We start from the raw sequence: 24,910 nt of genomic DNA, 5'->3' as shown, positions 1-24,910 counted from the left end.
ATTGTAGGCAGGGCGAGTGTTCTGTAAGATACATTGTAGACAGACTGAGTGTTCTGTAAGATTCATTGTAGGCAGGGCGAGTGTTCAGTAAGATACATTGTAGGCAGACTGGGTGTTGTGTAAGATACATTGTAGGCAGACTGAGTGTTCTGTAAGATACATTGTAGGCAGACTGAGTGTTCTGTAAGATACATTGTAGACAGACTGAGTGTTCTGTAAGATACATTGTAGGCAGACTGAGTGTTCTGTAAGATACATTGTAGGTAGACTGAGTGTTCTGTAAGATACATTGTAGGCAGACCGGGTGTTCTGTAAGATACATTGTAGGCAGACTGGGTGTTCTGTAAGATACATTGTAGGCAGGGCGAGTGTTCTGTAAGATACATTGTAGGCAAACTGAGTGTTCTGTAAGATACATTGTAGGTAGACTGAGTGTTCTGTAAGATACATTGTAGGCAGACTGAGTGTTCTGTAAGATACTTTGTAGGTAGACTGAGTGTTCTGTAAGATACATTGTAGACAGACTGGGTGTTCTGTAAGATACATTGTAGACAGACTGAGTGTTCTGTAAGATACATTGTAGGCAGACCGGGTGTTCTGTAAGATACATTGTAAGCAGACTGAGTGTTCTGTAAGATACATTGTAGGCAGACTGAGTGTTCTGTAAGATACATTGTAGGCAGGGCGAGTGTTCAGTAAGATACATTGTAGGCAGACTGAGTGTTCTGTAAGATACATTGTAGGCAGACCGGGTGTTCTGTAAGATACATTGTAGGCAAGGCGAGTGTTCTGTAAGATACATTGAGGCAGGGCGAGTGTTCTGTAAGATACATTGTAGGCAGACTGAGTGTTCTGAAAGATACATTGTAGGCAGGGCGAGTGTTCTGTATGATACATTGTAGGCAGGGCGAGTGTTCTGTAAGATACATTGTAGGCACACTGAGTGTTCAGTAAGATACATTGTAGGCAGACCGGGTGTTCTGTAAGATACATTGTAGGCAGGGCGAGTGTTCTGTACGATACATTGTAGGCAGACTGGGTGTTGTGTAAGATACATTGTAGGCAGGCCGGGTGTTCTGTAAGATACTTTGTAGGCAGGCCGGGTGTTCTGTAAGATACTTTGTAGGCAGACTGGGTGTTCTGTAAGATACATTGTAGACAGACTGAGTGTTCTGTAAGATACTTTGTAGGCAAACTGAGTGTTCTGTAAGATACTTTGTAGGTAGACTGAGTGTTCTGTAAGATACATTGTAGGCAGACTGAGTGTTCTGTAAGATATTTTGTAGGTAGACTGAGTGTTCTGTAAGATACATTGTAGACAGACTGGGTGTTCTGTAAGATACATTGTAGACAGACTGAGTGTTCTGTAAGATACATTGTAGGCAGACTGGGTGTTCTGTAAGATACATTGAAGGCAGTCTGGGTGTTCTTTAAGATACCTTATAGGCAGACCGGATGTTCTGTAAGATACCTTATAGGCAGGCCGGGTGTTCTGTAAAATACATTGTAGACAGACCGGGTGTTCTGTAAAATACCTTATAGGCAGGCCGGGTGTTCTGTAAGATACATTGTAGGCAGGCCGGGTGTTCTGTAAGATACATTGTAGACAGACCGGGTGTTCTGTAAAATACCTTATAGGCAGGCCGGGTGTTCTGTAAAATACATTGTAGGAAGACTGGGTGTTCTGTAAGATAATTGTAGGCAGACCGGGTGTTCTGTAAGATACATTGTAGGCAGACTGAGTGTTGTGTAAGATACATTGTAGGCAGACTGAGTGTTCTGTAAGATACATTGTAGGCAGACCGGGTGTTCTGTAAGATACATTGTAGGCAGATTTATTGTTCTGTAAGATACAATGTAGATAGACAGGGTGTTCTGTAAGATACCTTATAGGCAGGCCGGGTGTTCTGTAAGATACATTGAGGACAGACCGGGTGTTCTGTAAGATACATTATAGGCAGGCCGGGGGTTCTATAAAGTACTTTGTAGGCAGATCTGGTGTTCTGTAAGATACATTGTAGGCAGACCGGGTGTTCTGTAAGATACATTATAGGCAGGGCGGGTGTTCTGTAAGATACATCATAGGCAGGGCGGGTGCTCTATAAGATACCTTATAGGCAGTCCGGGTGTTCTATAAGATACATGGTAGGCAGACTGGGTGTTCTGAAAGATACATTGTAGACAGACCGGGTGTTCTGTAAAATACCTTATAGGCAGGCCGGGTGTTCTGTAAGATACATTGTAGGCAGGCCGGGTGTTCTGTAAGACACATTGTAGACAGACCGGGTGTTCTGTAAAATACCTTATAGGCAGGCCGGGTGTTCTGTAAGATACATTGAAGACAGGCCGGGTGTTCTATAAGATACATTATAGGCAGATCGGGTGTTCTATAAAGTACTTTGTAGGCAGATCGAGTGTTCTGTAAGATACATTGTAGGCAGACCGGGTGTTCTATAAGGTACATTGTAAGCAGACCGGGTGTTCTGTAAGATACATTGAAGGCAGACTGGGTGTTCTGTAAGATACATTGTAGGCAGGCCGGATGTTCTGTAAGATACATTGTAGGCAGGCCGGATGTTCTGTAAGATACATTATAGGCAGGGCGGGTGTTCTGTAAGATACATCATAGGCAGGGCGGGTGCTCTATAAGATACCTTATAGGCAGTCCGGGTGTTCTATAAGATACATGGTAGGCAGACTGGGTGTTCTGAAAGATACATTGTAGACAGACCGGGTGTTCTGTAAAATACCTTATAGGCAGGCCGGGTGTTCTGTAAGATACATTGTAGGCAGGCCGGGTGTTCTGTAAGATACATTGTAGACAGACCGGGTGTTCTGTAAAATACCTTATAGGCAGGCCGGGTGTTCTGTAAAATACATTGTAGGCAGAGTGTTCTGTAAGACACATTGTAGGCAGACTGAGTGTTGTGTAAGATACTTTTAGGCAGACTGATTGTTCTGTAAGATACAATGTAGACAGACAGGGTGTTCTGTAAGATACCTTATAGGCAGGCCGGGTGTTCTGTAAGATACATTGAAGACAGGCCGGGTGTTCTGTAGCATTCAGTCTGCCTACAATGTTTCTTACAGAACAGTCAGTTTGCCTACAATGTATCTTACAGAACACCCGGTCTGCCTACAATGTATCTTACAGAACACTCAGTCTGCTTACAATGTATTTTATATAACACTCAGTTTGCCTACAATATATCTTACAGAACACCCGGTCTGCCTACAATGTATCTTACAGAACACTCAGTCTGCTTACAATGTATTTTACATAACACTCAGTCTGCCTACAATGTATCTTACAGAACACTCAGTCTGCTTACAATGTATCTTACACAACACTCAGTCTGCCTACAATGTATCTTACAGAACACCCAGTCTGCCTACAATGTATCTAACAGAACACTCAGTCTGCCTACAATGTATCTTACAGAACACCCGGTCTGCCTACAATGTATCGTACAGAACACCCGGTCTGCCTACAATGTATCTCACAGAACACCCGATCTGCCTACAAAGTATCTTATAGAACACCCGACCTGCCTACAATGTATCTTACAGAACACCCAGTCTGTCTACAACGTATTTTACAGAACACCCGGTCTGTCTACAATGTATCTTACATAACACCCGGTCTGTCTACAATGTATCTTACAGAACACCCAGTCTGTCTACAATGTATCTTACAGAACACCCGGCCTGCCTATAATGTATCTTATATAACACCCGGTCTGCTTACAATGTATCTTATATAACACCCAGCCTGTCTATAATGTATCTTGCAGAACACCAAGTCTGTCTACAATGTATCTTACAGAACACCCGGCATGCCTACATGTAAAACATATCTTTCGAACACCCGGTTTGCCTAAAATGTATCTTACAAGAACATCTGGTCAACCTACAATGTATCTTTTAGAACACCCGGTCGACCTATAATAAATCTTGCAGAATTCCCGGTCTTGCAGGATACCGGGTCTGCCTACAATGCATATTGCAGAACCTACCTACCCTCTTTACTAACTAAACTGTTCTCGTCATGAAATATGTGTTGTTAATTTTAAAAGCAAACTACAATCAATGAATTACAAAATAACCCCCCTGACGTTTACAAGTCACGACCGGCTCAATCAATTAATTAGTCAAACAATTGGACGTATAACCACAGCATAATCAATCAATCCATACGGACGTATAAACAAACGTTTCAAACAAATCCACGAATATCAAAGATTTGTCCTATAACCATGTTCACACCTTTGTTGTAACAACACTCCAACATGAACTATCAAACTCCAAGTGGGCAAATAAAGTGTTAAATCCTAAAAACACTATTATTCTAATGTTTGCTTGTCTAAGCTAGTTGTAAATAAAGCTTTTATTTAAACAATAGAGCTTTGATGTCATGCTTATAAAATCGATGACAGTTGGAGATTTTTGTTTGACTAATTCCGACTGATTGACAGACTTTGAACTATCAAGTCAATTGTGCAAGGTATTATTGAGTTAATACTTGTAAACTATGTATGTTTTGAATTGAAATACAATTTGGAGTTTAGTTCGGCGTTCATTATCACTGAACTAGTATATATATTTGTCTAGGGACCAGCTGAAGGACGCCTCCGGGTGCAGGAATTTCTCGCTGCATTGAAGACCTATTGGTGACCTTCTGCTGTTGTCTGCTGTAAGGACGGTCGGGTTGTTGTCTCTTTGACACATTCCCAATTTCCATTCTCAATTTTATTTTGATTTGAGCAGGTATTAAAGCCTGAACAATAGACTATATTTTGTCAATTTTTAATCGTGTCCTCTGCAGTAATTGAAGATCTGGATGGGTGGATTGGGGCCTTCGTTTTTTCTTCCTTAATTTTTAAAGTCGTTTTTCTCTTTTCTTCATATGTTTTGCTCATTTTTTGAATTTTTACCATCCTATTATTCTTTTTGTCTATTCTTTTTTTCCGACCAATTTTCTGTAGATTTGGCCTTTGAATTTCTGTTTTGTAAACCCCTTACAGACTCTCGCTGATAAATCAGTGCTGTTTACACAAATCGCGTGCGGTCAATCAAGATCATTATGTTCAGTTCATTTTATGTATAACGGTTTTAGGTTCAGACTTTTCAGACTTGATGTTGTAATCAGAATCAATGATCGTTTAAAATAATGTTTTGTTGTAATAAACAAAACCAAGCGAGTAAGGAAAATAGATTTAATTTGAATTAAAACATAACAAAGGGAGGCGATATACAGTAAATTGAAAGCTCGACGCAAAGTTAACAACACTGGAACATTGTACAAGCTGTATAAAATACAAAAAAGTTATACACATAAATAATTTACAAAAAAATTAGCAAATAACAATTCATTATTTTGCGTATTCTATTGCATTGGTCTATCACAATTTATATCTTGCGTGTCTCTTTTTCATTGGCCTATCACAATTTATATTTTGTGTGTCTCTTTTTCATTGGCCAATCACAATTTATATTTTGTGCGTCTCTTTATCATTGGCCAATCACAATTTAATACTTTGCTTATCTCATTTTTATTGGCCAATCACAACTTAATACTTTGCGTATCTCATTTTCATTGGCCAATCACCATTTCGTAAAGAGTAAACACACATACTGTCTGCAATTACGAATCATGATATCTCTCAACGTTACCTGCAAAAGTACTTGAAAAAGACTTTGAATAAATCATAGGTGTACTCGTTTTCTTCTGTCTATCACAATATAAAATGTATATAAAATAAGTTCGTCAAATTCGAACCAAACAGTCAACGGTCCTTCAATAAAAAAAAATGCGGATAAGAAAGGGTAAACTGTTCACAATGTTCTTGAATCATATAGCGTCAAATCAATTTATATTAGTGTGGGATATATTTTATACGTGTGCGAGTTGGTGGTGAAACAAAAACTGTAACCCATTCACGACATAGGTTAAAAAAATATACAAGATCCAAGTTCAATTGTCCGATAGAATTTGTTTAGACGAAAACCATTTCTGGAATTTGTCTTGTACCACATATTTACATTGTTGCACCAGTTAGCATCGGTCTTTCGCTTGTTGTTTCATTACTTTAAAGGCAACACCTCGTTTCTGATTGCCTGAAGCAAATGAGAAAAACAACCGAACATCATTTATTTAGTTGGTTATTTTCCTAAAAATGATAACGATTGCAACGCTTTTGATCAATAGAAGACGATCTTCATCAATTCACCGACGTCCTCAATCAACAGGAGAGTCTAAAAATACATCCCTTACGGTTCTCCCACTTCCTTCATCCGTTACCTCGACTATTAATTCCGTGTATGTCAATGCCATCTTGATTGTAATTTGAGAATTTTCTTTTCGGTTTGACACTAGCGTAATCCGAATTCGTCCGAGATAATGACATGTATTGTCGGAAGTGTATAAAGGGGAAGCAACTGTGGATAAGTAAATCGGCACACTTAGATAACGCTGGTCTTTGCGATTGATAAATATTGCCCCACTTCTTACAAATTCTCCAATTCTAATTTCTTCTCCTACTTCGATATACCTATGAAAGAGGTCTGCACATAACGGAACGCCATCTGCCGAGAATTTCTTGTCGTCATTGTGTTCATGCACATTGTAAGGCATTGCAATAGCAATACCGTAAGAATACTTTGCCTTCATATAAAGAATAGGGCTCGATTCATAACCGTATAATACTCCACCTTGCATGACAGAAAGTTCTGGATCGGTCGGCATTAGGACTGTAATATCCGGAAACTTCTTCCGGATGGCGTTCTGGACAATTACGGAATTTGCAAAACCTCCAGCTAGAACAAGTGTTTTGATATCTTTTGTTGTACCGGCGTATAAGATTTTTACCAAATGTGAAGTTATCTGCTCGGCCACAATTGTGTAGAAACTTTCAACAATCTCAACATCAATGTGCAAGTTATCTCCTACAAGCTTAACCAACTCGCCGTACTCTGAATTTTCTACTTTTAATTGCAGTTGTTGTTTATAGTTTACTTCATAAATTTTCCGTACCATAGGCGGTAATTTGATAACAATGTTTTGTCCATTTGCAGGATTAAAAGTTCTTTTCTTAATCTCAAAATCTTTCTGGAGATTTAAGAGTTCCTGTTTGCAAGTTAGGAAGAACTTGTCCATGATATCAAAACCTATCAATTTCATTAAAAATTCGACAAAAGCGCCATCAACTCGAATTCCACCAAAAACCGCTCCACAACTTCTTTGTTTCTGTTTTAATTCGTTGTTTTCATCAAGTTCCATTACAGTAGAATCGACTGTTCCCCCTGAAAAAGTTAAAAGGTCCTCTATTAAAGGGTATGCAGTTATCTCAACAACATTACAGACCGCAACAACAAATTACTAGTAGGCCCTTCAGGGTTATTGGAACCAAGTTAAATATGGGGGCAGATTTTCAGAATGGAGTTAAAAAAAAGGATAAAAAAAAATCCATGAAAACATCATTCAAACAAAACATTTGCTTGGAAACATTCATAGGATTTTCCATATGTGCATACTATTCCCTTCTCTATCCAAAAGATCTGCCCCTAATTCAAGATGGCTGCAACAACCGTGTCGTGGCCTTTTATTAAACCTTCACGGACGATGGACGATAAGCGATGACAATAGCCAATTTGTGCTCCACCTTTACAATAGGTGATTATAAAGTAAAGGAAAAAGGAACCCTCGCCTTACGTTATAGGAAAACAGTATCATGAGTAGGTTTACATGGCGGGTCCAGGTGAGGGCGTAATGGGGGTACGCCCCCTTTCTAAAAAAATAATAATATATCTAAAATACACATGCTCCAAATCAGGAACCGTTACATTTGTGAATTTAACAATTATTTCATGTTGTTTTTTTTTAGAATCTTTTTTTATTCTACGCCCTCTCTTCCAAATATCCTAAAAAAAGCCCCTGGTTTATGTCTTCTATGTACAATCCTTTTTTATATTCAGTGGGTCGTGAAATTGGGGGGGGGGGGGGGTAAAAATTTACATTTGGCATTACAATTAGAAAGATCATATTACAGGGAACATGCATGTGTTTATTGCACATGTTGGACTTCAACTTCATCAAAAACTACTTTAACCGGAAGCGAGACAGACGAACGGTCGGACGGTCGGACACACACACACCGAAAAACTTAATGAACGTACGTGGGGCATAAAAACAGCATTAAATTTAAGATACATTTAAAATCAATACTCATCAATAATTTTATAAAACAAACTAAAATTTGCTAGTAGGTAATAATTAATAAATAATCAACCGATGATGATTACCTAGTACACATTAGATTTTAGTTCCATAAAGCTGAGCATATTGAAGTATATGACTATAACGCGTCGCTCTAATCCTTTTTCAAATGACAATAATGTCATCAAAGCTTTACGGCTACGCCTGTTTAATGTTTACTTTGTTCAAAAGGTAAAAAGGTTCGGTTCAACGACCTTTTCTCAATCTGAAATGTTTTCAAGAAGCGAGATCTTAAACTTTTTAACAAATCTCCTATTTTCTTCTGAGAATAAATCAAAAAAGAAATAAATTTCAATGAACAAACTGTGTGGAGTTTTACATACGAGAAATCTACTTAAATTGTTCGATTCCATATATTCTAGATTTTGCTTATTATATCTAAAGAGCTGTCGATAGACAGTTTGTCCACGGGGGTATCGCATTGGTTCTGTAATGACATACAGTAACATTTATTTATCCTGCAATTGGCTGTCCTACTATACAGATACAGCCCTACAGATATCGCTATGCTGTATCTGTATACTATACAGATATCGCTTAAAAGCTCCGCCCACTGCCGGACTGAGTATTGTTTGAACCTGTGTGACCTCAGAATGTGTATTCCAGTTGCATTCCAATGACGATGACAATTGTCGATTTCAAAACTTGAATGTGTATGATTGTGTTACAAAATCAACCATGTCAATTTCAGCATGCATGTTTATAGTGAATGTCAAGTCTGAAGCGTAGGACAACTCGTACACTTCTGTTTCAAATTTGACAATGTTTTGTTATTTGTTTTTACTGTTGAAATTAGTTGTTATGTTAAAATAGATAATTATTCACCTTGAGCGATGTATTATTGTTGATTATTCGAGATTCTTTTTTTTGCGAACCCGTCTTCAGCGTAATGTGTGATTTTGATATTACTACGCGGGCCTCAAGGGATTACAAATCGAAAATAAATGCTAAATAAGTTAGTTTTTGTGTCTTTCAAAACACAAACAATATACAGAATTAATTGCAGGATAAAGACAATAACTGTTTAGTGTCTTTAAATATCAGCTGTATTTGTACTCGGCTCGAAACAGGTGTAGTAGCTCGCTAAAAGCTCGCATACACCTTGTTTCCTAGCCTCGTACAAATACAGCTGATATTTAAAGACACTAAACAGTTATTGTCTATATAATTGTAATTTCCAGTATGATTGCCAGAGACCAAACATCGTAGAAATGACCAATTATAGTTTAATTTATGATCATTAAATAAAAACAAATAAAAACAAATTGTAAAGATAGGTTGTTATTTATATTTGTTTAATTCTGCGTAGCCAAGTTCTGGTCGTTTGCCGACATGTTTTTTTTTGTTTGTTTGTTATGTTTGTTTTGATTGGTTGTCACTGCACTGACGTTTTGCACAAATATTTTATTTACCAAGCTTGACACCATGTGATTCCAAAGCCAAGTGTATCATGACATTTCTAATTACATATATCAATAATTAACAAAACATGTAAAATCATTCATAACACGGAATATTTTAAAGAAAGAAGTGGTACGTTATTGACTTTTCTCCTTAAGCATCGATTCCGTTTCGCTATTTCTTTATTACATTAAATTTTCAAGGTCAACAAACATTTAGTCATTCGATGACTTTGACTCATCGTGAAAGTAAAACAAAACAACCAATCCAATAGTAAAGAATTAAAAATACAAAAAAGGGATGATTTCATTAAATACCCATACTTCCTCATGTTGAATATTCTTGTTTCAAATGGGAAATGAGCAAAGGAACAGCGCTTCAATTGCCTTTAAAAAAATGCATATTAGGATTTCAACATAGGGATTCACGCAAACCTCACTTCCTGTTTAAGAGATTCGAGTTTAATGCTTTGATGGTTGTCAAACATGCTACATAGATGCATTGAAGAACACAGCTAGTAGTAATTTAAAAAAATAAAATGAATGCAGATATATTTGACTGGCAAAGACAATTGATAGATACTACCGTAAGAACCACTACAATATTACAATTCACAACAGACTTTAGAAAATGGGATATAAAGCAAGTAGACAGCCTAGACAAACCTATTTGATTCCTATTTGTCACGTAAGAATCGAAAAAAAGTAAATGTAAAAGAAATTCAATAAAAAATAATAATGAACAAATTCCAAAACAAGAATATAAGAGTAATAAATCCGTTCGTCAGTTATTTAGTTCGAAATGATCCGAAATGATTGTTTGAAATCAAAGACAGTATGGGTAAAATGTATATCAAATAATAACAAATGTACAGTGTTTTAATGATTACTTCATTGTTGTTTCTGTTGAATTGTTTTTTAAGCCAATTTTGTCATAGTCTGACTACTTAATTCAGTGTTAAAGGACAAATCACACATACACACGACTAATTACTTCAGTGTTAAAAGACAAATCACACATACACACAACAAAAATAATAAACTTGCCTCCCAAATCCAACAGTAAATACTGCATCCCTGTCCTTTGTAAACATATAATCTCGCCATTTCTCGTGTTAATTCTGTGAAGGGGCATGATCTGACAATAAAACGAGGCTGCAACTGGTTCCGGTACTAGTATAACGTCCGCAATTCCCGCCTGTAATTATAAACAGATGTTTTATTATAGAAGTATTTTTAAGGGGTTATTGATGTGCAAAAAAATATTAAGACACAAATTGAATACTGGTATAAGAATTGTTATGTCCTTCGATTTTTATGAGTTTATTGGCCGAATTTTAACTTTGTCGAAACCCCAGCAATCCATTTATGTGTATCGCGCATGAATACACTAACGTGAAATAAACATCTTTACTACGGCTTATCGAAGTGCGAACTAAAGTTAAAACGGGAAATCAAGTATTTATTTTGTAGAAGGGCATAATGGAATAAAACATTGTTGACATTGTTAGAAATCACAGAAGGCTTTAAAATTAAAATTATAGCAACAATTCATTTTTTCAAAGTGTTTGTCACTGGATTGTATTATAGTGATGGCTGCTGTACCTATATTTTGACTGTTTTATTTATTATGTCTGTTTTGTTCACGCATCGTTGTAAATATAACGGAATTTGATGAGACTATCGTACTAGTGAGAGGTTTAGCGCTATAAAAACAGGTTCACTCCACCATTTTCTGCATTTGAAAATGCCTGTACCAAGTCAGGAATATGACAGTTGTTCTCCAATCGTTTGATGTGTTTTGTCATTTGATTTTGCGATGTTATTAGGGACTTTTTTTCCCTCGGAGTTCAGTATTTTTGTGATTTTACTTTTTATTTAAAAGGGGAAACAACTTGATCCTACCATGCAAGAATATGTATTGGAAGAGAAGGAGATGGACAGGGCACAAGTATTGGTTGGACTTACCTGCTTAGCAGCGACTTTAAGAAAGTGTTGTCCATTATCTGTCCATGTAGCTGGATGTGTCAAGACCCATCGTATATGGAATTTTTCAACTATCCAATCAGAGTTAGATACTTTTAGGATTCCGGCTAAAGCGTCGATCAAGTGTGACCGTAAGTACTTTAGAATACCACAAAATACTGCAGCGGCTCGGAGTGGTTTACCTGAATCATCTTTTATATTGGTGGCAGTGCTTAGAGTCTGGAAAAGACAAAAATTAAACAAACTATTATAGATCTGTGAAGCTAAAAGATCCTTCGGGGAGCAACCATTTAACTTCAAGGTGAGGGGGTATGGTGTTTTGTTCGAGTTAGGAAAACAATTTTCGCCCGAAAGCGCTTTTTTGTTGTGTTTTTCGACGCAATTCATGCCAAGAAATTCTCGCTAAAAATTCCGGTCTTCTTCCTACGGCACCCATTAGTAGTTAAAGATTTGATTTCATTCAACAAATAAATTTATGACCTTCATGTACGTGTCGTTTAGAATACGGCAATATACCAAATGGTCATTGTTAATCATCCATGTAATTTGCTCCATGGGTATTTGCAGAATTTCAACGGAGGCAATTTCTTGGCATGTAATCAAATTATTTTTTCAAAATTTAATCCTATAAGGTATGGGGAAAATCGGGATTCAGAATTTTTTTTTCATGCATCTGTCTGACAACAATATTTTTTTCATCAAATTGGGGATTAGAATATTTTTTGAAGGAAAAAAAAAAAACACCAGACCCCCCCCCCTTTTTTTTAAGAGTTTAATAGTCGTTCCCCTAGACAGGCGCAAGCAAATAAAAATATCACGGCAACTCCTTTTTTATTTTATTTTGCTCATGCTATGAATCGATGTTTCAAATCGAAAGAATCCCTCATCTAAAAGATTACATTTTAGTTTTATTAAATAAATGAGATCTTCCAGTGCATAGAAAAAAACTACTACCATTCTAACAAGATGATCATTTGAGGAAGTGTTATAAGATGTTGATTGTTTGACGTCTAACGACAATTATAATTTATTGCATCCCTATTTTGGAAGAAATAGCAAATTGATGAAAATTTATTAATATCTCTAAACATTGAGCTTGTAATTTTGAGAGTATATCAATTTGAATTTCTCAGTTTTATAAGTTAATATATAATATAAATATATAATATAATATGAAATGAAATCATTCATACACTAAACCTACCAGTACTATAGTAAAATTTTATAATTACACGTTTTTCTTTTTTCTGGCCCATCGTGAAACTAGGTTGATATTCAGTATAATTATCTTAAATGCCTTATCTATTAATTTATTCTTATCTTAAAACAATAAAATTAGATTAAATCACGACTCAGAATAAAAACAGGAGAGGGATGATTCTGGATCTAAATTGGGATATTTGTGCGTGATTATATTGCAAAAGATTTTTTTTTTCCATTTCACAATCACAAATTGTTTACTCTCAAACAAATGTCTATAAGGTCTTGTCAGAACTGCCAGACGACCGATGTAAAGTCTGTAATGCCAAAGTTGGAATTTCAGTTCAAGAAACATGAGCAAACCATGTCTGACGCATTTCAGTAATATGGGACAAAAGTTTGGTAATTAGAATAAATCCATTTTTAAAATGCACTTAAAAGTGGAAATTTCCAGTTTTATTTCTGCATATATATTGTTGAGTTGCCGGTTACAAAGAATCACCACCGAAGTTGTGGTTGGTTGAGGTTGTAAAACAAATCCCGATCGATATCGCGAGAGAAATGGAGAAATGGAGAATGAAAACTAGTAAGTAGAAAAGAGGGAACCAAAAAGACCAACAGCAGACTACAAAACACTTGATATAGAAAAAGGCTGGTGCGCCATGACGGCATGATAAGCTATTTCCTTTTCCACATTTGACACATTTGGCATCCGTCGTGTTGCTGATGGTTATAGTAAAAAAATTAGATTACATAATAACAAAAAATGTTAAAAACGAATATTTACCTCATCCTCTAAAACTGGAATCTTGAATCTCCGAAAATAATACCAAGACGTATGCACTTTATCCAAAGCTAGCTGTCCATATTTATACTCAGCTTCGTATCCAAAAGAATGCAGTCTTTTTTCGGGAGTAAATAAAACACAACTTGGTGCCTTGTATGTGATTAATTTTGCGTTTCCGGATATCCATTCCTTATTAACATGAATACTGTGACGATCCTCGTCCAGATCCTTTGTAATGGCAAACGCATAACCAGAATACGTGGAACCAATATCTACAGACGCGATGATGTCGGGAGTGCCAACATTATCAGGGTCCGATGGCGGGGATTGTTTTGATCTGGATCTACAAAAATATTAAAATGTATTCTTGAAATTGGAGTAAAATTAATACATCAAAAGACAAGTTAAACCGCATCATATTTGGATTTGGATGTGCTCTCACAAGTCAACAAGTTGTTATTTGGATGGAGAGTTGTATCATTGGCACTTACACCACATCTTTTTATATCTATTTGTTTTCAGTACATATTCCTTGACTATCTATTTTCAGTTATGTATAATGTGTTCTTGTTCTTATATATATATCTGACCATAGATGTTATAACAACTTTTCACTCATGATAACACGTGCTCCAACAATAAAGTGCACAGGTGAATTAAACAATAAAATATATAAAATTCGTGTTTTCATGATCATAGCTAAAAAATGTAATTATAAGTATTGAATGCTTCTTTTTGTAACTTTATAGGGTTGTAAAAGAGTTGACCGTGCGTACATTTTTAGAAAGCGCTTCCGCGCTTCATACAAAATGTACTTCGGTCAACGCTTTTACACCCCAATAAATTTACAAAAAGAAGCATTCAATTCTTAACCATAGATGTTATACCCACCTATGATCTGACTTTAAAATAATAACGGTTAAATATACTACCGTACCAAACCTAAAATATAGAAACCTTTTAAAAACTTACCTCATAGAATCCCGAAGAGATGTCCTTGAGAAGCGTTCTTGTCTCATTTCGAATATATTTTGTCATACATTATCTGAAACAACAATTAAAATGCACGTATTGATAATTTGATGCTGTATTGATTATGTAATTCCAGCTGATGCGTCTAAGTTAGCAGATAATGTGCATGGTTAGGTGAGAATGCACATCTCAATGTTAATTCCATAATCAATTTCAGGAACTGAGAACTGGGTCGTTCTATTGTCTGTCTTCTAGGTCAGCTATTAAAGCTAATACAGACGTTTATGGTGGTACATAACACTACAGGGAGATAACTCTGTAAAAATCAGATGAACGTTTTAATCCAATCAATTATTAAGGTTATATTAAGCTTCTCAATGATCGAAATTAGTGTTCGTCAAACTGCTAAGTTTTTTGGTCAAAGGGTCAAAGTAAATAATTTTTCAAATTATTTGAAAATTAAACGAGTCAAATTAATTTTAGTCAAGAGTTTGTTGGGAATTCAACCATATAGCTGAGAGTGAGCTATCGACAAAATGATAAAAGAAGTATTGACCAAAATTTCAAACTAGGAAATGACTATAAACCTTGAGAAAATCAGAATGAAATGCTCGACTATATCGAACAACGGATAGAATGAACAATAACTGTAAAGAGTCTTTATAAAGCTTAATCCAAGAAAATCGATTGCGTAAGGAATGCATATCTTATTGTGTGTAAAAAATCACAAGCAAAAATACTGAAATATTGTTCCCATTGAATACACAACAGGCGCGGATCGAGCCATTTAAAAAAAAAGGGGGGGGGGGTCCCTAACCCAGAGTAAAGGGAGGGCGGTTCCAACTATATGCTCCCATTCAAATTATTGATCGGCAAAAAAAAGACGACCCCCCGAACCCCCCCCCCCCCCCCCCCCCCCCCCCCCCTGGATCCGCCACTGCACAAAATGATGTATCTGCATTGATTCAGGGACTTTTTATATAGAAAGTCCCTGATTCATCTTTACTTCAGTTGCTGTCGTTTGATGTCCCATTTGTTTTTCGTTCATTAGTTTGTACATAAATCAAGCCGTTAGTTTTCTCGTTTGAATTGTTTACATTTGTCATTTCAACGCCTTTTATAGTTGATTATGCGGTATGGGTTTTATTCATTGTTGAAGCTCGTACGATGACATATAGTTATTTATTTCTTTGTCAGTTGATCCCTTGTGAAGAGTTGTCTCAAAGTATGTAAGAATATTGTAAACAATAATTACCATGTTATTGTCCAGAATATGTATGTTATATTAGCCACTGGACCTTAATAAGTCATATTACAAAAAAATCATGTTAATAATTTAATAGCTAAAATCAATTAAAAACGTCAACTTAATCAGAATAATTTATTATAGTGTCACATTTCTTATTCGCCCTTACATGTCCCCATGGAATAAAAATAATTCAACTAAACAATAAAACAATAAATTTGCAATTAGATATACTACATTAGTTTTTGACAAAAAGAAAACACAACACGTAGCTGCCAGTAATGAATTAACGATTCTATTGGAGTTTGAAAAGAAATATTGTTAAATTCCCCAATTGATAATTGAAAATGGAATCCGGTAAAACAGTCACGAAGTGAATAAATAAGTGTTATTGACAGGTGTGGTTGATTATGTTTATATTGCATTAAAAGCGCCCTTGGAAACCGGAATAAATAGCTTTTCATATAATACAATGTCATTACTGAAACTTTTATACATTTATACAATGCATTATGTCACCGTGTATCCATGCAATCATATCTAACTTCCAGTCTGAGAGATTGGTATTTTTTTCATTTATAAAAGAAGGTGTATTGAAAGGTCAAAAGTAAGTGATATGAATATAAGTAGATCATATGTTGTTTTTTTTTACCGAACTCGTAACCGAATGAAAAATTTTGTCCTGCATTTTTTTTTAGTTATAATCTCTGTCCTGCCTTTTTATTTTTTCACTCTATTCGGTCCTGCCTTTTTTTTTTATTAGTTTATCCTGACTTTTTTTACCTAAATTGTCATCCTGCCTTTTTTTTTGCAAAGTGTCTCATCCTGCCTTTTTTTACTCAAAACTCCTGTCCTGCCTATTTTTTTTCAAATTACATCCTAGCCCCCCCCCCCCCCCCCCCCCAAAAAAAAAAAAATCAAATGGTAGCTCCCTAAATGGCGAGTGAAACCTGGTTTTAGAGCTAGCCAAACCCCCCATTTGTATGTCAAATGTATATAGTTCTGCTAATCAGACTACCTAGCTCCGGATCCATGGTAAATTAAAAACGAGGGAAGTCCTAAAACTTGACGAAATCGAGACCACCTATCCTATTGTATCCGCCGTACTGGAAGTTGGCATTCTTAGTGTGTGTGAACCCAACGACGCAAATAAAAAATATCTGAAGAGAAAAATGTTTTCCACAATGTTCATGTATCTTTTCAACTCATGTCATCCTCTTAATCGCCCTTAGTTAAAACAAAAAATGTTAATGGGTTAGGCAGAACTTGAAAAAATCCAAGAAGATCTTCCATTAACAGTTTTGTTTGGTGTTGGTGCGAGGACTTTGGAAGTCTGTAATAAAGTTTTTCAAAATTTGATTGATTCACAACTTTTATAGACTTTCAATAATTTAAAGCTTGATTATTATATAGATATCCCTCTATTGTAGAATAAGAGAGTTGAAGAATACTAAATGAATAGTTCTAACACGAGCTGATTGTCATGGCAAAAAATCTGTCAAACGAAATAAAAAACCCAACATTTTACAAAACACAAAATAGAAAACGAAGGACTGATCAAAGGACCCGGAAGAGTGAGCAGATCCTGTCCACATTTGGAAACTGCTGTTGATCTCAACATGTCTATAAGTTAGTGATTTCAATGCGGTTTTGTCTAAAAAAAAACAGTCTCGTACAGCTTTGATCGACAGAGGCCACTGCTCGCGACACCAAATCATAAGTCTGTTATATTTGTCTAAAATATTGCATCAGCTTACTTGAAGATATTTGAATTTAGAGTTCAAACAAATTGAAAGAAAAATACATTATTTCCGATCCTGTCTTTTTTCGAAAAGGGAGACTAACTGATTGTTTATTATTCAACGTCCAGTGGCAAGAATAGAAATAAGAAGATGTGGCACGACTGCTAAATAGACCACTATCAACCAGAGACCACATGATGTAGAAGATGCAAGTACAAGCCACAATACAGCCTTCAAAAATGAGCCAAACCTATACCGTATAGAGAACTATAAAGTCCTCCGGGTCAGGCACGATTTTCTTGCTGTGTTGAAGACCCATTAGTGTCATTGGACTGTTTTCAGCTCTTTGTCCATGTTGTTGTCTCTTTGACACACATCCCATTTCCATTCTTAATTTCAAAATGACATGATGTGAAATCAATTCAAAGGAATTGCTACATTGAAGACCCATTGGTGGCCTTCGGCTGTTGTCTGCTCTATGGCCGGGTTGTTGTCGCTTTGACACATTCCCCATTTCCATTCTCAATTTTAAATGAAAGTGCCTTTCATGTATTTAGGACTGGAACTAATTAACAATTCAATTGAATTTTATATATAAAAAAAAGTAAAAGCACCGCTTGAAAAGTAACAAGCGACTCTGTATACATGATATTCGAAAAAGACAACTCTGTATAACATAAAAGTTCAAACTTCAATACTGTAAAGGCATTCGTCTCAACTCGGCCGATTCCGTACCCTCATCTAAGGATCTAAAAGGAGAGTAGCGGATTCTACCGAGGATTGCCGAATGAATGTAAAGGCATTCGTCTCAACTCGGCCGATTCCGTACCCTCATCTAAGGATAGAAGGAGAGTAGCGGATTCTACCGAGGATTGCCGAATGTTGATTCTCTCATTCGTCTCAACTCGGCCGATTCCGTACCCTCATCTAAGGATATAAAAGGAGAGTAGCGGATTCTACCGAGGATTGCCGAATGTTGATTCTCTCATTCGTCTCAACTCGGCCGATTCCGTACCCTCATCTAAGGATATAAAAGGAGAGTAGCGGATTCTACAGAGGATTGCCGAATGACTGTAAAGGAAGAGTCAGCCGGATACACCATATACTCTATACAGACTTATTTTACCACAATCTGACTCACCAATTACCAGTCATTTGTAAGTTGTAAGTTTAGTTGTAAGTAAGTAAGCTTATTCCGATAACCTATGTGAATACAATGGTATACAGAAAATAAAAGAAACAAAGTTACCCTCTGTCACAACAATGGTGAAACATGAGGTTTACATAGAAATATTTAAATATGTGCCGGATTGTCTTTAAAATAAAAAAGTTTGATAGCAAAGTATTAATTGACGAAATAATGTTCCCTTTTCACAGTTGATAGTGGTATAATTGGTAATCGCGCCACATCTTTTTATTTCTATATTTGCCACTGGACGTTAAATAATAAGCAATCAATTATTCTCCCTTTTCGAAAAGAAACAGAATTTTGTGGATTTTGAAAGTAATAAAAATCATGATAATAAGCACATGCTGATATATGATATATCATATTAATGATAATATTCCCAAAACCACACGAATTGTAAACATTATAGATTTATAAGTCATCCAGACAAACTATGAGCCAAATTTGGAACTGTAAGAAGGATAAATTGACAAGGATAAAATAATGCCTACATTTACTGTCGCGAAGACATAAAAAATTACACAAACAAAACCTTCATTTTGTTTGCACATATATTTAGTTGAAACTCACTTGATATCCCTACTATAAATTATAAATTACAAATAAAGTCAATGGTTTATAAATAATCTAAAACTTTTTAAATTATGCATACAGTTTGTTCATATATCAAGGCCCTGCTATTTTGCTATAATTGGCTTAGTGCCGATCAGATGAGTGAATCCATTTGCAAGTAATTTTTTGTCGAGCCTGCAACTTTTGTTGCAGAAAGCTCGACATAGGGATAGTGATCCGGAGGCGGCGGCGTTAGCTAACTGCTTAAAAGCTTTATATTTTAGAAGGTGGAAGACCTGGATGCTTCATACTTTGTATATAGATGCCTCATGTTACGAAGTTTCCGTCAGTCACATGTCCAATGTCCTTGGCCTCATTTTCATGGTTCAGTGACCACTTGAAAAAAAAGTTCAAATTTTTTGTAATGTTGAATTCTCTCTTATTATAAGTAATAGGATAACTATATTTGATATGTGCGTACCTTGCAAGGTCCTCATGTCTGTCAGACAGTTTTCACTTGACCTCGACCTCATTTCATGGATCAGTGAACAAGGTTAAGTTTTGGTGGTCAAGTCCATATCTCAGATACTATAAGCAATAGGGCTAGTATATTCGGTGTATGGAAGGACTGTAAGGTGTACATGTCCAACTGGCAGGTGTCATCTGACCTTGACCTCATTTTCATGGTTCAGTGGTTATAGTTAAATTTTTGTGTTTTGGTCTGTTGTTCTCATACTATATGCAATAGGTCTACTATATTTGTTGTATGGAATGATTGTAAGGTGTACATGTCTAGCGGGCAGATGTCATGTGAACTTGACCTCATTTCCATGGTTCAGTGGTCAAAGTTAAGTTTTTGAGTTTTTGTCTTTTTATCTAATACTATATGCCATAGGTCAACTATATTTGGTGTATGGAATTATTTTATGATCTTTATGTCAGTCGCGCAGGTTTTATTTGACCGTGACCTCATTTTCACGGTTCATTGCACAGTGGTAAGTTTTTGTGTTTTGGTCTATTTTTCTTAAACTATAAGTAATAGGTCAACTATATATGTTGTATAGAAGCATTGTTAGCTGTACATGTCTGCCTGGCATGGTTCATCTGACCTTGACCTCATTTTCAAGGTTCATTGGTCTTTGTTTAGTTATCTTGGTTAATGTTAAGTTTATGTGACAGTTGTTATAAAGCTTAGCTTTATACTTAGGACTATCAACATAATATCAATGATTAGTATAGAAGGCGAGACATTTCAGCGTGTGCACTCTTGTTGTAATATTCGCGACAATTTTTATCACTTTAATTTTCTACTCTCGAAAGTTTCGATAAATAAATAGCGAAAACAAGTTGATGTACATGTTTAACTTTCCTCTACCAAACTGTAGGCCATTCAACAACATTCAGCGGCAAAATAAATGCATATCCGGGTGCGGGATATCTCTGTGTGTTGAAGACCTATTGGTGGCATTAGGCTGTTTTCTGCTCGTTGATCGGGTTCGAATTTTTGTCTCTTTGACACATTCCCCATTTCTATTCTCAATTTAATGTGATATTTAATACCAGCCCCCCTTTTTTGCATTGAAAGAGATTGAAATCGAGTCGGAACATCATTACCACATATATAAAAATAGTAAGATTTGATGTGGTATTATTGACAATGAGACAACAATCAATCACAGATTAATAAAGTGGAGGTATTAAAACAATTATAAGGAATCATACGGCCTTCAGCAATGAAAAAAAACATATACCGTATAATCGGATATAAAAGGCCACGAAAAAAAAGATATTAATCAATTTAATTGAGAACATTAATAGCCTAATTTATATTCAAACAATTAATGAAAAACAATTATCACAGACTTGAACCAACGACAACCACTAAACTACAGGCTCATGACTTTGGACAGGCACATTATAATGTAGTCCGAGATTACTCTGACGTCCAACGGCTGTTTTACCAGACAAGCGACGAAGCAGCGCATCTATTTTGGGTGGGCAAATATCCACTTTTTGATATGGGACGAGCTCTGACGTCCCACGGCCCCAGCTTGTCTGGTAAAACAGCCGTTGTACGTCAGAGTAATCTCGGACTAATTATAATGTGGCGAGGTTAAACATGTATCGTGTACTTGGCTGGGGGACTATGGTAAGCGCAAGTAACGAGAGAAGAATAAACTGTACGTTGTTCAAATCAATTTTATTACATCTCCATGCGACTGCACTGGCAGACGACAACTCAACGTAATCATAATAGCTAAAAGATGTTTCACGTTTTCTGACATAATAGTATAAATTGTGTGAGGCAGTCCCGATAACAAGAAGACCCAAAATAGGAATATAACACATGTTTGTCAGCGCAACCCCAACCCCCCTCCCTATAATCTGGCACAGTGGTGTAACAGCACAACGAAGGAATTAACTATAAGAATCATTAAAATAATACCAGCTCTGAAATCTTGGTTTTAAACCGGCTGGCGTAACAACCACGACCTACAGCGAAACTACCGCGATGCGATCAGGTTTTCGTTTAAGGTTTTCGCTTAATTCCGACTATAAACTTCCTCGTATTGCAATTGTTTCACATTTTGTAACACGTGTAACTTCTATATGTGTAGCTTGTGGTATGGTATGGGATTTGCTTAGTGTCAAAAGCTGTGACGTGAACTGTTTAGTTCTTCACTAGTTTGTCCATTAGTTTGTGTTGCCAATTGATAGTTTCTCAAATACTATCCCACAAAATATCATTCACATATCATTTTTCTATATCTTTATATTTTATCGCAATCTAAAACATTCTTAATTCCAGATAAGTAATCAATTCCAGATAAGTAATCAATTCCAGATAAGTAATCAATTATAATTGTTTAAAATAGGTTTATAAATGTATAGAATGCACGTAAATTAAGCCGCAAAGCAAGAAATTCGTGACAGCTAAAATATCAATATAAGTGGTTAGCAAGAAAATCGTATAACGTATATTTCAGTAAAGAAAACCTTCAACCTTAGTCTACAAAATTTCAATAATTGGGTCAAATTAAAATAAAAAGAAATTGACAAATTATTTCAATATGTAATATCTGACCTTAATTCCGTTGATAATTACTCCTTATATGTATAAACCCTTGTTCCGTACTGGAATAGGATTAGAACCTTGTGACTAAACTGTCTCCAATATCCGGATAAAAGCTACTAAGCCTATCAGCAATTAACTAGCACCATGTGTGGTGTACCATTTCACAAATTACCTTAATTATTTCCAGTAAATTCTAAAAATTAAATCATTAAATGTTCAATACTAATATTCCATCTGTAATTATTATGAAAAGTCCCAGCAACAAAAATCGATAGTGTAATATACATGTGGCTGTCCACGTGGTATTGACACGGGGTTACCTGGAAACAAACAATAGGAGATGATGCTATAAACATTAACAAATCTATTTCATCTCTTAAATCAATGTCATCAACATATCGTCGCATAAATCTACAGTGTATGTCCGTGCAACGCTTTGAGAACCGCGCATCGGCCACCTAAAATCTTCACGTAGAAACATACCATAGGAGATCATGCTATGAACATTAACAAATCTATTTCATCTCTTAAATCAATGTCATCAACATATCGTCGCATAAATCTACAGTATAGGTGTCGTGCAACGCTACACAGTTGAACCGCGAATCTGACACCTAAAAACTTCGCGTTTCCGGATTCAATACCAGAAATTAATTTTTTCAACAGATCTATTTCATCTCATAAATCAATGTCATCAACATATCGTCGCATAAATCTACAGTATAGGTACCGTGCAACGATACACAAACCGCGTATCCACCACCTATAAAAACTGCACTGGAAACTAACAATAGAGGATGATGCTATAAACATTCAGAAATCTATTTCATCTCTTAAATCAATGTCCTCAACATATCGTCGCATAAATCTACAGTTTAGGTACCGCGCAACACTTCATAAAGCGCGTATCCGCCACCTAAAAACTTCGCATTTCCGGTATACCAGAAATATATTTTTTTCAACAAATCTATTTCATCTCTTAAATCAATGTCATCAACTTATCGTCGCATAAATCTATAGTGTTGGTGCCATGCAACGCTTCACAAACCGCGTATTAGCGCCGATTTAAAACTATTCATAGTTTCATAGTTTATTAAAGAAAACTCAGCCGCAGAAGACTGCGTAAAAAAAGCATATTATACACAATACTATTTACAACATAGTTCATAATACAAACCGTATGCATTTTTAAATTATACATCTTCAGAAATAAGTCTGTGTTTATTACAGTTTAAAATTTATATAAGCAAAAAGTAAAATCACAAAAATACTGAACTTGGAGGAAAATCAATTCGGAAAGTCCATAATCACATGGCAAAATCAAATAACAAAACGCATCAAAAACGAATGGACAAGAACTGTCATATTCCTGACTTGGTACAGGCATTTTCAAATGGAGAAAATGGTGGATTAAACCTGGTTTTATAGCGCTAACCCTCTCACTTTGATGACAGTCTCATCAAATTCCGTTATATTTACATTGATGCGATAACTAAACAGACACATCTGACTTTGGACAGGCAAATACATACAGAACGTGGCGGGTTACACATGTTAGCGGTATCCCCCTTACCTGGGACAGTGGTGTAACAATACACTATACGCACCAACTATATAGAAATCAGTTGAAAAAGGCTTAACTAATCATATTAATACAATTGGAAATACATCTAACAGAAACACAGAGTGGACGTGGCCATGCAGGTACTTGCATATGTATCCCAACAACAAAAAGACACCAAGTTGAAGTCCGTTCGTTGGTCTTTAATGGTTTACTTTGTGAAATCTGTCTTTAATGACTGTATTTATTTGCCTGTCCAAAGTCAGATTTGTCTGTTTAGTTAACGCAACAATATAAATATAACGGAATTTGATGAGACTGTCATCAAAGTGAGAGGGTTAGCGCTATAAAACCAGGTTTAATCCACCATTTTCTACATCTTTTCTACCTTTTGAATAAAAATTGACAGCTTAGACAGCACATTACTATTACAATATTTTAAGCATGCCAAGTATTTTTTTTTTCATTTGGATATTTTAATTAATATGCATGAGGTATGAACTTCCCCCTTAAATCTTTAACTTTAATATTGGTAAATTTACATATATAGTGGTATATCCCCAAGACCAGCTTTACAAAGTAGACAAATTCTCTCATTTCGTGGTACATTTCTCCATCTGCCTGTTTCGATGGGAAAGTTTGTAATACATACCCTTAATTTAACATAAATATACTCTTTGATCCCGCCTTAATTTTAACAGATATGATTCTAAGCAAAACTCTTCTTTAATGTGTAAATACCCCCCTTTTTGAAGAGTTGTTTTTATCCCAGAACCATTTTTGAATAAACTGGTCCTGGAGACGCTGCCTTACATTAATCTTTTAAAATATAATCAAAATCAACTTGCTCCGGAATATTATATAGTTCACAAAAGCCACAGTCATTAAAGACAGATTTCACAAAGTTAAACCACTTGAAATTAT

General features: G+C 35.8%; 1 protein-coding gene across 3 annotated transcripts; it reads right to left on the bottom strand.

The window, feature by feature from the left end:
- Positions 1 to 5,202: 5,202 nt before the first annotated feature.
- On the bottom strand, positions 5,203 to 22,718 carry LOC139486554 (heat shock 70 kDa protein 12B-like). Of its 3 annotated transcripts, none has more exons than XM_071271471.1 (6): positions 22,435 to 22,718; positions 14,621 to 14,693; positions 13,649 to 13,991; positions 11,644 to 11,880; positions 10,723 to 10,873; positions 5,203 to 7,302 (listed from the first exon to the last, which is right to left on the bottom strand). In XM_071271471.1, the coding sequence occupies exons 2-6, from the start codon at positions 14,665 to 14,667 to the stop codon at positions 6,239 to 6,241; spliced, it is 1,842 nt and encodes a 613-aa protein (XP_071127572.1). In that variant the 5' UTR covers positions 14,668 to 14,693; positions 22,435 to 22,718; the 3' UTR covers positions 5,203 to 6,238. The 3 variants fall into 3 exon arrangements, with proteins under 3 accessions (XP_071127572.1, XP_071127573.1, XP_071127575.1); XM_071271472.1 differs by having other exon boundaries at positions 22,598 to 22,717; XM_071271474.1 differs by having other exon boundaries at positions 6,100 to 7,302; positions 22,503 to 22,553.
- Between the last annotated feature and the right edge of the window lie 2,192 nt (positions 22,719 to 24,910).

Source organism: Mytilus edulis, chromosome 8 (assembly GCF_963676685.1).
Source record: "Mytilus edulis chromosome 8, xbMytEdul2.2, whole genome shotgun sequence".
Lineage (NCBI taxonomy): Eukaryota > Metazoa > Mollusca > Bivalvia > Mytilida > Mytilidae > Mytilus > Mytilus edulis.
The sequence above is the reverse complement of the archived record's forward strand: the minus strand, read 5'-3'. Positions and strand labels throughout refer to the sequence as shown.